This window comes from Spea bombifrons, chromosome 10, assembly GCF_027358695.1.
Source record: "Spea bombifrons isolate aSpeBom1 chromosome 10, aSpeBom1.2.pri, whole genome shotgun sequence".
NCBI classification, from domain to species: domain Eukaryota; kingdom Metazoa; phylum Chordata; class Amphibia; order Anura; family Pelobatidae; genus Spea; species Spea bombifrons.
The window spans coordinates 1,298,339-1,315,042 of record NC_071096.1 but is presented as its reverse complement, the minus strand read 5'-3'; the positions used below and the strand labels follow the sequence as shown (position 1 = coordinate 1,315,042).

Below are 16,704 nucleotides of genomic sequence, written 5' to 3'. Positions count from 1 at the left end.
TCAGTCACAAAGCCCCCGGCCCTTGGGTGAATGTTTCTGTCCCAGAGTCCTGGGCCTCTAGTTGAATGTTTCAGTCACAAAGCCCCCGGGTGAATGTTTCAGTCACAGAGCCCCTGGGCGCCTGTGTCGGTCCCGAGCCCCGGCCCCCGAGTGAATGTCTGTTCCGAGCCCCGGCCCCTGAGTGAATGTCTGTTCCGAGCCCCGGACGCTGGGTGAATGTTTCACTCATAGAGCCCCGAGCGAATGTTTGTCAGACCTGATGTTTACACACTGTGTTATTGTGTCAGTGTTGGACGTGCCCTGGCCCGCGGGCCCCTAACACACAAACGACCTCAGCGGGCGGTTTCCCGCCTGTTAATCCGGATCCAGCTCCCAACCCAGGCAACCCGCAGCCACCTACAAAATGGCGGCGCTTCTCGTCAGCCCCAGAATCAGCATCAGCTTGACCACACCTGGGCGTGGCTTCACTTCAGCTGACAGTGGCAGTACCCAATAAAAGCACGCGTTTTCCGAACGACACGGCTCGCACAGCCAATGAGCAGCGGGATGAGCGAGCCCTCGGGGTAGGAAGGGAGCCCTGCCGGCTGTATAACAATATCATCTGCTTTCGCTTGCCTGACTGCCAGCCCTCGAGTTCCACCAATCACCAGGAGGCTCCTCACAGTGCTCCCACACCTTTATCCAATGGGAGGCCTACCCGTGCCGTTCAGTCACACCCCCGGCGCCCCCTCCTTGCTTTGTTATGCTGCTATCCGTAGCGCGGGGCCTCCAGTCCGCGGCCGTTTCCTGCCCTGATGCATGGTGGTCGGACGGAGGAATTGTTGGAAAATTGTGTCGGAGGTTGGTATATAAATGTGCTGTTACCCAGGGTGCCTTACTGCGGCCGGGAGCCCGGGGAGCCAGAAGCAGGGCCGGGCACTCCTCCTTGCGGGCCTCGAGCGACCTGTAGCCACCGCACGGGGAGAAGGGCGCCGAGTGCTGCCCCGGGCGCGGGTTTAGAGTTATATATACATGCAGGAGCCCTGTTTACCCGCCGGTGTCGGGATATCAGCCCTACAGGCCCGAGATATCCCCATAGTAATACAGAATATCGCAGAGTGACACTGTATATCGACTGATATCCAGATAGTAATACAGAATATCGTAGCATAACACCGTATAACGACTGATATCCCGATAGTAATACAGTATATCGCAGAGTGACGCCGTGTAACGACTGATATCCCGATAGTAATACAGTATATCGCAGAGTGACGCCGTGTAACGACTGATATCCCGATAGTAATACAGTATATCGCAGAGTGACGCCGTATAACGACTGATATCCCGATAGTAATACAGAATATCGCAGAGTAACGCCGTATAACGACTGATATCCCGATAGTAATACAGAATATCGTAAAGTAACGCCGTATAACGACTGATATCCCGATAGTAATACAGAATATCGTAAAGTAACGCCGTATAACGACTGATATCCCGATAGTAATACAGAATATCGTAAAGTAACGCCGTATAACGACTGATATCCCGATAGTAATACAGAATATCGTAAAGTAACGTCGTATAACGACTGATATCCCGATAGTAATAAAGAATATCGCAGAGTGACGCCGTATAACGACTGATATCCCGATAGTAATACAGGATATCGCAGTGATGCTGTAAACCGACTGATATCCCGATAGTTATACAGAATATCGCAGAGTAACGCCGTATAACGACTGATATCCCGATAGTAATACAGAATATCGCAGAGTGATGCCGTATAACGACTGATATCCCGATAGTAATACAGAATATCGCAGAGTGACGCTGTATAACGACTGATATCCCGATAGTAATACAGAATATCGCAGAGTGATGCCGTATAACGACTGATATCCCGATAGTTATACAGAATATAGCAGAGTGACGCTGTATAACGACTGATATCCCGATAGTAATACAGAATATCGCAGAGTGACGCCGTATAACGACTGATATCCCGACAGTAATACAGAATATTGCAGAGTGACGCCGTATAACGACTGATATCCCGATAGTAATACAGAGTGACGCCGTATAACGACTGATATCCCGATAGTAATACAGTATATCGGAGTGATGCTGTATACCAACTGATATCCCGATAGTAATACAGAATATCGCAGAGTGATGCTGTATACCGACTGATATCCCCATGTGATATCTCCATGGTAATACAGTATATCGCAGAGTAACGCCGTATAACGACTGATATCCCGATAGTAATACAGAATATCGTAGAGTGACGCCGTATAACGACTGATATCCCGATAGTAATACAGAATATCGCAGAGTGATGCTGTATACCGACTGATATCCCGATAGTAATACAGAATATCTCAGAGTAACGCCGTATAACGACTGATATCCCGATAGTAATACAGTATATCGCAGAGTGACGCTGTATAACGACTGATATCCTGATAGTAATACAGAATATCGTAGCATAACACCGTATAACGACTGATATCCCGATAGTAATACAGAATATCGTAGCATAACACCGTATAACGACTGATATCCCGATAGTAATACAGAATATCGCAGAGTGACGCCGTATACCGACTGATATCCCGATAGTAATACAGTATATTGCAGAGTGACGCTGTATAACGACTGATATCCCGATAGTAATACAGAATATCGTAAAGTAACGCCGTATAACGACTGATATCCCGATAGTAATACAGAATATTGCTGAATTATAACACAGTATATGGCAGGATAATAACCCTGCATACTAATATCACAATAATAGCTGGACTACACAATACTTAGGTAAATATATCGAGGGAGCTGTAGCAATATTTCAGGTTTATGGGGATAACCTACTAAATGTTATCAAGGAGATTATATTGGAAACTGTATAATCCAGTATATCAGGATAATTCAGCGCTGTGTCATGGTGTAATAATCGTTGGTTATTGTATATAACACACATTACTAGTTGGGCAATAATACCGTATATATATTGCAGCATATCAGGGCAATTATACTGCATTATATCACAATAGTACTGCGTATTGCATGTTACTGAGCTGGTGGGACGCAGGCGAGCCGTTATCTGTCGCACTATATCACGATGATAATCTGTCACAGTAACCCCGTAATATCACGATAATAAAGGCGTGTGTGATCTCCCGCTTGCAGCCGTCACTTCTGTCTCTGTATAAACGGTCCGTTTGAATGAATATCGGGGATGCTACGATTCACTTTTCCCGTAATGATAACGTATTGCAGGCCGTTCTGACTGCCCAACGCTGGGGTACACAAAACACTCCGCGGTAATACTTCATACCTCACAGGACGGCGCAGATTATCACAGAAAAACATAGAGCCTGACAGCAGATCGGCCCCATTCGGCCCTTCTAGTCTCTAAAGACTCCAACTTTAATCAGTCACTGGCCTCGTCTTAGATTCAGGAGCCGTATGTCTATCCCATCCATGTTTAATACCCTCACTGTATTACCCTCTACCACTTCTTCTGGGAGGCTGCTCCCCTCTCAGTAAAGTAAAACTTTCTTCCATTCCGTCTAGGTTTAGATTATTGTTGTGATATTTCTCCTGCTGTGGTTTGTTAAATCCCTTTCAAGTATTTAATTGTTTCTATCAGTTCTCCCCCTGAGCTTTGCAGCCTGACAGTCAGTATATAAATATGTATTTGCCAGTGTGAGTTCTCTTTAGACCCGGCGGCAGAACTTGCAGCGTTCGGATATAACTTATTTTCCATGGAGCTCTCCAGCTCAGATATCCACCAAATCCATAGAAGACTTCATGCAAATTCCCCTCTGTTTCCCATGATCCCTCAGTGCGGAATGCGTCGGAATCCTCCCGTCAGCCCGAGCAGGAAGTTGTAAGCCGCTTCCTGTTCTCTCCCGTCAGCCCGAGCAGGAAGTTGTAAGCCGCTTCCTGTTCTCTCCCTGCAGTGTTTTAGCGGAAGGCGCATGAGCCTCTAGCGCTAGAGATTGTTTCCAGCCGCGCAGGTCGCTCCGTAACGCTATTATCACAGATATCTCAGGGAGATTTATACCCTGTGATGGGGGGGGAGCAAGATGGCGGCTCCCGTATAACATAAAACATTTTTTTTTTACATAACAGGAAAAGTATTAATTTGTGGCACGTGGTGTAAGGATTGGGAGTGGATATAATCTGAAATGTAACGGTTTTCCCATGATGTGATTTCGATGTAGCAGCGTGTCGGCCCCGGGTGATACGATGTTGCAGATGCCCCTTTCACAGCGCGATGGATAAAATGTTTATGTTTAAAGCTGGGATTATGAGACGTTAGCGTTGGGGTCCGGTGTTAGCGAGCAGCGCTGCGGGGTAAATGACAGATTTGGAATAATTGTTCATTACTTGGCCGTTTAGCTTCATGAAGCCACCGATCCCTGCTACTTGTTTTAGCGGCGGGTATCAGGCGACGATTGCGTGTGAGCTCGTCGCAATAATGCATGCGCCATGCAGGCCAGCAGTGGGGTTCATGCAGCCATAGTCAGACCCCCCGGCATTCCATGGGTTTACCGGAGCAGTCGTCCGGTTTGCTCTGATAACGGGTTTGCTAAATACCAAGGATAATTCACTCAAATACGCGGAGACTCCCCGTATATTCGGGGTCTGTTTGCTAAACGGCGCATGCTTCTCTTTCAGTTAAAAACATGCTGCTCGCTCAGATAAACCGAGATTCCCAAGGAATGGCCGAGTTTCCGGGAGGAGGAGGGGAAGCCCAGCACGTCACCCTGTGCCTCACCGAGGCCGTGGCAGGTACGTTACCCCCTCTACCCTGCCCTTGGTGCTGTGTGACGTCGCGCATGTTGTACTCACCGAGGGTCTTATTCCGCAGACGGCGAAAGTATGGATACCATGGACGGTGTGAGCTTGCAGGCTGTGACGTTGTCAGATGGATCGACGGCATATATTCAGCACAACTCTAAAGGTAATGTTTCTATGTCGGGTGACGACCAGTCGCCGTTTGATCAGCTCCCGGTGAATTGCCGGCTTCTGGGTAGTGAGGTGGGGGTGAATTGCCTGCTTCTGGGTAGTAAGGTGGGGGTGAATTGCCTGCTTCTGGGTAGTAAGGTGGGGGTGAATTGCCGGCTTCTGGGTAGTGAGGTGGGGGTGAATTGCCGGGTTCTGGGTAGTAAGGTGGGGGTGAATTGCCGGCCTCCGGGTAGTAAGGTGGGGGTGAATTGCCGGCCTCCGGGTAGTAAGGCGGGGGTGAATTGCCGGCTTCGGGGTAGTAAGGTGGGGGTGAATTCCCGGGTTCTGGGTAGTAATGTGGGGGTGAATTGCCGGCTTCTGGGTAGTGAGGTGGGGGTGAATTGCCGGCTTCGGGGTAGTAAGGTGGGGGTCAATTGCCGGCTTCCGGGTAGTAAGGTGGGGGTGAATTGCCGGCTTCTGGGTAGTAAGGTGGGGGTGAATTGCCGGCTTCTGGGTAGTAAGGTGGGGGTGAATTCCCGGCTTCTGGGTAGTAAGGTGGGGGTGAATTGCCGGCTTCCGGGTAGTAAGGTGGGGGTGAATTCCCGGGTTCTGGGTAGTAATGTGGGGGTGAATTGCCGGCTTCTGGGTAGTGAGGTGGGGGTGAATTGCCGGCTTCTGGGTAGTAAGGTGGGGGTGAATTGCCGGCTTCTGGTTAGTGAGGTGGGGAGGTTGTCTGATTCCCCGTGGAATGATGGGTGTTGATTTTCATCACGCTGGCTGCCTCTTGTTATCGGTGGGATGATTCCATTCTGTGTATTTCTTTAGATGGTAAATTGATGGAAGGACAAGTCATCCAGTTGGAGGACGGCTCTGCTGCGTATGTACAACATGTCCCTAAAAGTGGTAAGTGGATATATGAAGTCATTAGAACTGCCTGACATCCATCTGGAGAGGGGAAGACCCTCATTCCTTCGCTAAAAGCAGAGCCCGTTGTGTTGTTGTAAATGGAACTTATGATTCTGGGGGACTTCTAGAAGTGTCCATAGGGGGTCCAGCGGGTCCACGTGGAGGTCTCAGGGGTGTAAGCAGCCGGGCGGTCTGTTGTAGAGTGATTTGTAATAACGGCGTGTGTTTGCACTATAGACGGCCTGCGTCTGGAAGATGGACAAGCCGTGCAGCTGGAAGACGGGACCACCGCGTATATCCACCACTCCACAAAAGGTATTCGGGGGGGGGGGATCACCGCTTGGTGGGGTTTCTGTGCCCCGTTCGGTGTATAACTCAAAAGGAAGCTCTGGGATTGTTAGCGAGTAATCCGGCAAACGTTTGGATCAGGATTTATGTTCTTTTTTGGGTAGTCAGAGGTTTACTGCCCTTAAAGATGCCCCCTTAGCAGGACTCTTACCCCTGTATAAAGGGAGGCTGCATTCGAAGTGAAGACATGGCTGGATATGTAGATCCTTCTCTGCTTCACCTGGGTCTTTGTCTCCTTCAGACACGTACGATCAGAGTTCGGTGCAGGCCGTTCAGTTAGAAGACGGCACGACGGCGTACATCCACCACACCGTCCAAGTCCCGCAACCCGATACCATTCTGGCGATCCAAGCCGACGGCACCGTGGCAGGGCTTCACACCGCGGAGGCCACCATCGACCCGGACACGATCAGCGCGTTGGAGCAATATGCAGCGAAGGTAACCCGAGGTTCAGGGGCTCCGCCGTGTAGTAATAAGTGAACGATGCCAGCCGTGGCGTGTGATGTGTGCTGTGCTGTGTCACCGTATGTCACGTGTCATGTAAGGAAGGAAATATGTGAATGGTGGAAAAACCAGTGCAAAATTATGTTTAAACTGCATTCAAAAAGTGCTCTGTTTAGAAGCCTCTTTAGGCTGCTGTGATAAAAATGTAATGTATGCCGAGCCTGAAAGTCTAGTGTACATAAAAAGTGCGTGGATGGGTCGAGTGCTCAGATACTCGGTGCTCAACATAAAAGGTGGTATCCTAACCTCACACTCCAGTGGAGACGCGTCCCGGCCGGGCTCTACGTCACAGCGGGCTCTACGTCAGCCGCAGGGCTCCACGCTATCCCGGCCTCGGGCCAGACGACCGAGTTTTCCCTCTCTCGCGGGAACTCGCTCGATCTGAGCCGAAGGGCCGAGCAGCGGGCGCAGCCGTTATTTTATGACTTGTAAGGGTTAAGAGGTGCGTCTGTTTTTAGGTGCCTATAGACGGAGGTGAGAGTGTCGGCAGCGGCGCCCTGATCACGGAGTCTGACCCGGAGAAGAAAATGCAGGTGTGTGACACGTATCACCATATGTACGGTTAGTGCTCTGACACGCATGCGCGACACGTATCACCGTATGTACGGTTAGTGCTCTGACACGCATGCGCGACACGTATCACGTATGTGCGGTTTGTGCTCTGACACGCATGTGCGACACCTATCACCGTATATACGGTTTGTGCTCTGACACGCATGTGTGACACGTATCACCATATGCATGGTTTGTGCTCTAACACACATGCGCGACACGTATCATGGTCTCTGCGCAAAAATACCGTGATCTAAATACCAGCAATTTCAAGTAAAACGGCCATAAAAATCGGCAACATTATGAACCTTTAGAAACTAAGCTGCTGGTTATCTTTTAGTCCTTCTAGAGCTGCTGATTTTAAAGCTTTTTTTGTAATTAAATGCAGAATTAGAAACACAACTCCTGCCTCATCTGTATTTTTTTCTTGGGGGGGGGTGTCACGTGACATAATAAAGCAGTTTCCATAAGAACATTAAAAAAACATTCTTAGAGTTGTCACTAAATCGGCACAAACATACAGAGAGTGCAAGTAATGCTTTATCCAAGTGGAACAACAGCTTTGAGCGGCCGCCCAGAAACTCTTTGATGATTTCCGGATCCTCATAAGAGCTTTTGTTTCGCAGATTGTGTTACAGGGCCACGGGCCCCGGGTCACCGCCAAACCTCCCCAGACCAACGAGAAGGCGTTTCGCTGCGACTACGAGGGCTGTGGAAAGCTTTACACGACGGCGCATCACCTGAAGGTAACCGTGCGGCCAGGCGGGCCGTGTGATTCTTTCACGCGGTACATGCCACGTGGTACATGCCACTCACCCGCAGCCCGTAGATAAGCCGCGGGCGCCGGTAACATTAGCGCTCGCTAATGTCCGTTCTCAGTGCTTCTGCAGATTTCAGATAAAACCTTGCAAGGGTTAACATCGCATTTCTGTGATACTAATGTTAATGTTTTAAACCCCCCCCCCCCCGATCATCTCCTAAAAATCCAAACTGCCCCCTCAGGTCCACGAAAGATCGCACACGGGGGACCGGCCGTACCAGTGTGAGCACGGGGGCTGCGGGAAAGCGTTCGCGACAGGTAATTGTGCGGCCGATAATTATTATTATTATTAATCGTGTTATACGAGTTTAAAACGGCCGTATTTACGTTTATCATTATTTTTATATCCTAGAATTTCTGTAAAATACAGCCAGATTCTGTCTCAGCGATGATTCCTGAACGGGGGCTTTTTGGTTCCCGCTGTTATCTTGATTCAGGTTGTTATCGCGCAGATTATGTGGGGCAGATTATAGCTTCTATGTCTACGCTCTCCGTGTCGTTTCTGTCTCTTATTTAGAAAAATATTAACCGAATGAAACTGCGTCTGTTTCTGCCGGGAAGCGATTCATTTCCCGATAAAGCGTGTTGTGTATAATATCAGAAAGTTTCACGATCAGAGCGACTAACGTGCGCGTCCCCCCCCCCCAGGTTACGGGTTAAAAAGCCACGTCCGGACGCACACGGGGGAGAAGCCGTACCGGTGCACGGAGGAGAACTGCACCAAGTCCTTCAAAACGTCCGGCGACCTCCAGAAACACATCCGGACTCACACAGGTCGGGCTCGCTCTTTAGCCTTAAAACAAACTTTGTGAAAGTACTTTTCTTAATAGTCGTCCCTTCGGGACTGTACAGGGCACAGGATGGCCGACTCCGATCACGCGCGATCAGCTCCAGCTGAAGGGGTATGGCTACGTTTGTCATTGATATGTGAACGGTTTGCACAGCGCTGTACTCGCAGTGCACAGAGGCTGCTAACCTTTTTGGACATTAATGCAATAATTCAGTGTATTCTTTATCTGATATATAAACAAAAAGAAGGAAAAAAACAACCTAACGTCCAAAGATGTTAGAAACGTGCAGTTTTCTTGAGGTGGGAGGCCGGAGCGGAGGACGTTAGTGAGGCTGCCGGGGTTTTCTTTGCCGAGGACGGACTCCGGCCCTGTAACTTTATATATTAATAGCCGCCGCGTGCGTCTCATCTCTGGTTACATAAGACTTTCCGTTATTTTTTGATGTTCTTGCCCTTTAAAGTGGGTCTCGGTCCGGCTCATTCATATGTCGTCGTTGCGTGTTGTGGAAGGATTGCTGCTGCCGTGGAAACGGGAAATTATATAATATTGTAACAGCCGGCGGGCCTTGGCAGGAGTCAGAGCTTTGTGTGTTTTGGGAGCGGTGAGGACGGCACATTCTGTTCTCCGCCGACAGACTCGCTTTCTTGTCATATTTTCCTTAGAAAGCATCTGAATTCGCCGCACAGAAAAGCCGGCATTCGGTCCAAAATAAACACGATGTTCTCTGGAAACAAGTAGCCGTAACGGCTTTTTTCTTTTTTGAAATCGCCAGAATGAACGCTATTGGCTGTTAGCGCTGCCTGCCAGGTACCACCGTTAACACCCGGCAGCCAAAATCCAGCGGCAGCGGAGCCTTAAACACCCAGCATATCCTCTACAATAATTATATTTTTTATATATTTTAAGGTTTTTGCATTTTATTTACCCCTCTCCGGGGCTCAGGACAGCTGACGAGTCTTTGGCTTTCTGAAATCGTGTGCGTTGGCGCCACAGGGGTCTTGTTACCAGACCTACAAAGGACACAACAATCCCCACCTTGTTGATGTGTCCCCCAGCCTTTAAACCAGGGGTGTCCAACCTGCGGCCCTCCAGCTGCTGCAGGACTACATCTCCCATACTCCTCAGCCAGCCCCTTGGCTGAAAGAGCATTATGGGAGATGTAGTCATGCAGCAGCTGTAGGGCCGGAGTTTGGACAGCCCTGCTCTAAACAGCGCGTCAGTTCTTGAGAATGATTGGTTGTGAGGATGGGCCATCAAAGTGAAGTCCTGGCCCAAATTAGAACGTGGACTCGCATGCACTAAATGACAGGTCCGTTCCGTTATCGCGCAGGTGAAAGACCGTTCAAGTGTCCGTTCGAAGGCTGCGGAAGATCGTTCACAACATCCAATATCCGAAAAGTCCACATCCGCACCCACACGGGAGAACGGCCGTACTACTGCTCCGAGCCCGGCTGCGGGAGAGCGTTCGCCAGCGCCACCAACTACAAGAACCACGTGCGGATACACACAGGTACGGCCCCCACGTCTGTGGTCACGCCACAGGAGGGGACGCAGGTCTTTTCATTCATTCGCAAATGCCCTATATTCGTTGCAGCGTTTCTTAGTACGGCTCGTGTTTAGTTAGCGCGTGTTATTTGTGCCGCCATGTTCCAGGCTCCTGCCGATAGCCTCTCGTTTGTTTGCGCAGGAGAGAAGCCGTACGTGTGCACCGTACCCGGCTGTGACAAACGCTTCACGGAATACTCCAGTCTGTACAAACATCACGTGGTTCACACGCACTCCAAACCCTACAACTGTAACCACTGCGGGAAGACCTACAAGCAGATCTCCACGCTGGCCATGCACAAGAGGACGGCGCACAACGACACGGAGCCCATCGAAGAGGAGCCAGAGAGCTTCTTCGTTCCGCAGCCACGTAAGTGACCACGTGCAACACTCACCTCTCATCGGTTCATAATATATATATAATATGAGAATATACAGGGATATGAGGACGGGATTAGTTATACGACCGGAGAGTATATATTATGAGGAATATACAGGGATATAATGGGTTATAAGGACGGGATTAGTTATACGGGCCGGAGAGTATATAATATATAATATGAGGAATATACAGGATATAACGGGTTATAAGGACGGGATTAGTTATACGGCCGGAGAGTATATAATATATAATATGAGGAATATACAGGATATAACGGGTTATAAGGACGGGATTAGTTATACGGGGGGGGGGGGGGAGAGTATATAATATATAATATGAGGAATATACAGGATATAACGGGTTATAAAGACGGGATTAGTTATACGGCCGGAGAATATATAATATATAATATGAGGAATATACAGGGATATAACGGGTTATAAGGACGGGATTAGTTATACGGGCCGGAGAGTATATAATATATAATATGGGGGATATACAGGGATATAACGGGTTATAAGGACGGGATTAGTTATACGGCCGGAGAGTATATAATATATAATATGAGGAATATACAGGGATATAACGGGTTATATGGACGGGATTAGTTATACGGCCGGAGAGTATATAATATATAATATGAGGAATATACAGGGATATAACGGGTTATATGGATGGGATTAGTTATACGGCCGGAGAGTATATAATATGAGGCATATAACGGGTTATAAGGACAGGATTAGTTATACGGGGGGAGTATGTAATATATACAGGAGTATATAATATATAATATGAGGAATATACAGGATATAACGGGTTATAAGGACGGGATTAGTTATACGGGGGGAGAGTATATAATATATAATATGAGGAATATACAGGATATAACGGGTTATAAGGGCGGGATTTGTTATACGGGGGAGTATGTAATATATACAGGAGTATATAATATATAATATGAGGAATATAGAGGGATATTTAAAGATTTTGGTGGATTTGAGTAATTAATTAGTGTGTTTGTGTGAGCATTCTGGTGAAAGGCCAGTTCTAGGTGAGGTATGAAAGTTGGCTGTTTCTGTGTAAGCATTCACACCTATCACTAACATCCACCGCCTGGCTTCTGGTTATTTAATAAATCGGCTACTAATTAGCTGAGCCTTCTACCAAAGCCCAGAACAGCATGTGGTTTATATCGGCCGAGATTAATCACGGGGTAAAGCAGGAGCGTTGTTGGCATTGTGTACGTTATAAAGGCTGACACGTTTTATTCACACTTTGTTTCTTGTCCTTAACAATGAAACAGAACGGACTGCACAGGGGTGGTTGTCGTGAGTGTGAGTTATGAGTGTGAGTCATGGTTCTCTCTTGTTTATTCAGAGCTTTCGGAGTTTATCAGATAAGCAGCTGCCCGCTCTGTATAACCCCAGTGACAGCACGCTTTTCGGGATACGCGGATATCGGTTAACATTACGTTTAATTACATGGCTGCAGAAATGTTTCTCCGCCACAACACGCGTTTCACAACACGGAAACGCTGAAGGCGCAGAGAAAACATTTTGTTATTTTAGAACCCGCAGAAACATTAGCTGATCTGCCATTTTACCCCTAAAAGGATTAAACTCCCAAAAATAACACCCAGGTTCTTAAAAACCAGTTCCTGCTGCTATGGTAACCAGGCATTTCTACCCATCATTGCCCACCTAATAGGGCAAAATGTGGCATTTGTAAAACTACTGGGACGATGTTTCTGATGCAGTAAGTATTTGTTTCCTTAGGGAGGACATCCTTATTCTTCTCATTTTGTAAAGACATATAAATATATTTTCTGCAGAGCGGGTGGGGGGCACCTTTATTGGCCCTTTTCACCCGTTGCCATAGAGAAACACATCCGTGTAATGCAGGCTGATGATGCCCGCTCTTTAAAGTGAACACTAGAGGGCGCTCAGCAGCCCAAACTATAATCCAAATGCTGGAACCACAACACGTACCCTGACCCTGTCTGCCCTAACGCTCGTTCCGAGGTCCAAACCGGCCCTCTGGGTCACCGATGCCGCTGCGAGCCAGAATCTGATCTGTGCACCCCGAAATAAGTGCCCGTATCGTCTACTTTATAGCTTTAGGGCAGTTGGGTAACACGGGGGGGCCTTTGTCTCTTTAATGAAGTACAGCGAGCCGCACGCCAAGCATAGATCTCGCAGCTTCCGAGTTCAACCGCGTTCCCCGCACAAGACGGGAGCCGGCGCCAGAGATCCAGACCGGACCAAACGGAACATCAGAAAGCAAAAGAAGACCTGGCAGGGACCCTCGTGTAGGGGGGTCTTCTGCTTTCCGGTGCGCCGCTGTCTCTTCCCCCGTGTATAATAAGTGCAAAAAGACGCGCCATTTAAGAGCTTGTTATTTCACGAAGAAGAGGATAGGAACGTTAACTCGTAGTATGGGAGAGGTCGGGGGGGGGGTAATGCGGTAAAACAGGGGCAGGTTAGGAACGTTATGGTTTAAAAACAGTTTGGTGGCGTTATATCGCAATAGCCGGTCTATTACATGACAAATGCTGAGCGACAGCTCTTTTTATATCAAAGTCAACGTTTCTGCAAAGTTATTCATTAACCAAAAACACTGTGATGACCTCACTCTGCACACAATGCGGTTATTGTGTAACTTCAGAGCCATCAGAGTTTAATCTCGGCGAGGGGACGGTTATAGTCTGGCGGAGTGTGTGCTCTGCGGCTAACGTTTAACCAGTGCTGGGTATATTGTGTCTGTTTTTGCGTTTCGATGCCTTTCGTTACCCCAAGGGCGAGTGACCTGCTACCAGCTGGGTCCGGTGCTTGGGGCGAGAGGGTTGTACTCAGTAAAAGCTTTAAATGAGGGGGTCTGTCCGGGTCGTTGGGAAATGATGATAAATGTAATCGAATTATCAGAAAGACGCGCTCCCCATGTGGTGGGAGGTTGATCTGTTTCTTACCCCGTCTCGTATCTCCCAAAGCAACGGGATTCATCAAACATTAAAACTGAGCATGTGTGAAAATCAAGCCTGTGTTTCATGCGCAGGAAGTGGTGCCGTGATGTCACTTCCTGTGCGTGGAAATCGTGGCGCTACCGCCCTTCTGTCTTTTGTGGATCTCGGGGGAAACCTTGCTTCTTGCACCTAATCCTGATTGTTTTTTGTTGGTTCAGCGGAAGATGTCTTGAAAGGCTCTCAGATCACCTATGTGACTGGGGTGGAGACAGAGGATGGTCTCCCGACCGCCGTGACTCAGTCTGGACAACAACTGGCGCTTATTTCCCAAGATGGAACCCAACACGTGAGTCCGGCTCCCGCCAAGAAACGTTTAATAAAGAAAGGCTTTTTAATCTATAAAATGACTTGCTGTTTTATTCCATCTCCATGGACCAGGCTTATATCCCGTGACCTTCTGCTCAAGGTCAAGGTTCTTAGAGGTTCTTCGAGGTGGAATTAACCCCCAGTAGACCCCTTTAGGATTCGGTCCGCCGAGTGCTTTTTATGGGTGAATTACTTTCATTTATAACGCAGGTGGCAATCGTGGCCCAAGACTTATCTGCATTCCACGCGGCGTCCACAGAGATCGGCCATCAGCAGCACGGTCACCACTTAGTGACCACCGAGTCCCGACCGGTGACGCTACTGGCCACGTCCAACGGAACGCAAATTGCAGTACAGGTGAGCGGAGCAAGAGACCGTGAGCTACGCAGCCCGGTCGCATTTCACTGCCGCTTACGGAATAACGCGCATGTGTGACCGCGCATGCACCCAGACAACCCCACGTAGTTGCCGCTTCTAGCCGGGTCCTCCAGCCCTGTAACTAAGTTACCTTAGTTGTTGTTTCTCAATGATTAATTTGTGTTTTTTGTGTCTCGATCAGCTCGGGGAGCAGCAGTCTTTAGAAGAAGCCATCAGGATAGCATCGAGAATACAGCAGGGCGAATCCCCGGGGATGGAGGATTAACGGCCAGTAATCCTCAGCAGTTACTCTCGCTTTTATTAGAACATTCTCTGCCGGTTCCAGCGATTGCTCTGCGCGCCGGTAGCTGAGGACGGGGACGCCTGCCTCGGCGCTCGGATCCAAGGCGGATTTGTATAGCTTTAGTAACCAGACGCGTTTGCACATTTCTGGTGAGCCCGCGGGCGACCACGGCAAGCGCTTTCGGATTTGTATAATAACGACAATTTCTAGGAAATTGGACTTTAAGGGAAAACCAGGGACATTTCCAGTATTCGCTGCGTTTTTGACAGACCCTCAGACAAGGACAGGTATTTTCTCGCTCCCAGAATTCATCTGATTCCCATTGGCTGTTCTATTATCTTGTACTCTTTGTAAATAAAGATTATTAATGCTGAAAGGGCTAATTCCATTTTATCTTTTCATCTGATTATGTAAAAAAATATATGTTTTGGTTGTAGATTATTCTAAACATGAAATGTCTTTTCTTCCTGTAATTTATATGAATAGTTTCTATGAATTTCAGATCTGAAGTATAATGCCAGCGTTTCACGTCGGGGGGCCGTCTGCCTCGTTCTGCCCTCGATTAGCTAATTAAGACCCGTTAATGACAGGGGCCCCTAAGCTTTTCCTCAGAGATGTGAGAAACTGCGTTACCCGGCTTTATTTATTGACCCCTATTTATTGAGACGCAGCTGACGCAATTCCAGCGCCGCGTGCCGCGTTTGTAGTGATTTTTTTTCTGATGGTTACTCTAAATTTAGCACTTGGCACAAGAATTGCTCATTTTTTTTTAATAATACATAATCCTTTATGTTCTAATTTTACCCCGATCTCTGCATTTTTTTCTATAAAATACAGATCTAACATCAAGGCGTCAAAAGTTTAGGTAATCCTGGGAAAATCACGTTAAAAACAGTAGATTGTAGAGCTTCCTCTAGATTCATTTTTTTCCATGGAAAATGGGATATTTAAGGCTTTTTAAATGATTTTGATGAGTTACTGTTGTGATTAAAGCAAATACTTTGAGCCGATATAGGTTTTTGGCTGAATTTCAGTCTTGTATCCCATATCCCCTGGAACTTGGTAGAAATATCGCAGAAACGTTACTTTAACGTCATCTGAAACGCTCAGCAGTTTTTAAACGTATTTTACTAAGTCTTAGGACATCCCTGACGCGCTTCGCGTTATCTCTGCTCCAGGCCAGGGAAGGTCGTTCTCTTTCGAGTCCTGCACCAGTAATAAAACAAAAACCGGATTAGCCCCCGGAGAGCTAAACCGGTCGGAACATTTGTTGAAAATGAATTAAAAACTGCTGAGCTACTTAATAAAAATGTTACATTGTGTATCTTCCAGCGCGTTGTTTAATTGTAGCTGATTGAAGCCCAAATGCAACCAAATCAACTTCTCTGCATGAAATTCAGTGTTACTTTTCAGAGGGGTTTCAGACGGATTCTCTGATGCGTTCATATGCAGTGTTTTTATTTGTATAAAATATGCAATTACGCTTTTTTTTGCTTTTTTTTACTGTTTATTTTGTGTAGTGTCCCTTAGATCTGTAATGTAAATAAACTTAGATTAATAAAGGAATTTCGTAAAAATGTTTCCTTGTTACTTTCCGGGCGCATGAGAATTGTTTTAAAAATATTCCTCTTCTTATCTGGGTTTTATTCCTAAATGAGTCGTTTTTTTCCCTGTTGGGAGGGTTTGATGGGAAGTCACTCCCTATGGGCAGCGCATTCCTATAGGATTAGCAAATACCTCAAGTGCATAGATTTATCTGGGGGGGCGAAGGTTAAATGACTTCACCAGCCGCAGGATCTCCAGAAATACTCACCAAGGTGCCCCATTTAACAGATCAGCGACAAAAAAAGCCACGTGACATTGTGCAGTGTTAGGTACCGAGTATGGCAAATTGATGGACAGTCAGACCTGAGGGTTCATATAGGG

At 47.6% G+C, this 16,704-nt stretch overlaps 1 protein-coding gene across 1 annotated transcript; it reads left to right on the top strand.

Annotated features, from left to right (window-relative positions):
- The first annotated feature begins 738 nt into the window (after positions 1 to 738).
- Positions 739 to 15,342, top strand: ZNF143 (zinc finger protein 143). Its single transcript, XM_053448874.1, has 15 exons — positions 739 to 840; positions 4,675 to 4,788; positions 4,868 to 4,960; positions 5,770 to 5,847; positions 6,088 to 6,165; positions 6,440 to 6,636; positions 7,161 to 7,235; positions 7,881 to 8,000; positions 8,257 to 8,332; positions 8,723 to 8,848; positions 10,196 to 10,375; positions 10,553 to 10,780; positions 13,970 to 14,097; positions 14,328 to 14,474; positions 14,677 to 15,342. The coding sequence occupies exons 1-15, from the start codon at positions 795 to 797 to the stop codon at positions 14,758 to 14,760; spliced, it is 1,770 nt and encodes a 589-aa protein (XP_053304849.1). The 5' UTR covers positions 739 to 794; the 3' UTR covers positions 14,761 to 15,342.
- Positions 15,343 to 16,704: the final 1,362 nt, after the last annotated feature.

What these genes read in the sequence shown, in the direction of transcription:
- ZNF143 (XM_053448874.1), top strand. Translation starts at nt 795, where the DNA reads ATGCATGGTGGTCGGACGGAGGAATTGTTGGAAAATTGTGTCGGAG. An exon ending in CGACGGCGCATCACCTGAAG is followed by an intron (nt 8,001 to 8,256) that starts GTAACCGTGCGG and finishes CTGCCCCCTCAG; the next exon opens with GTCCACGAAAGATCGCACAC. An exon ending in CCACGTGCGGATACACACAG is followed by an intron (nt 10,376 to 10,552) that starts GTACGGCCCCCA and finishes TTGTTTGCGCAG; the next exon opens with GAGAGAAGCCGTACGTGTGC.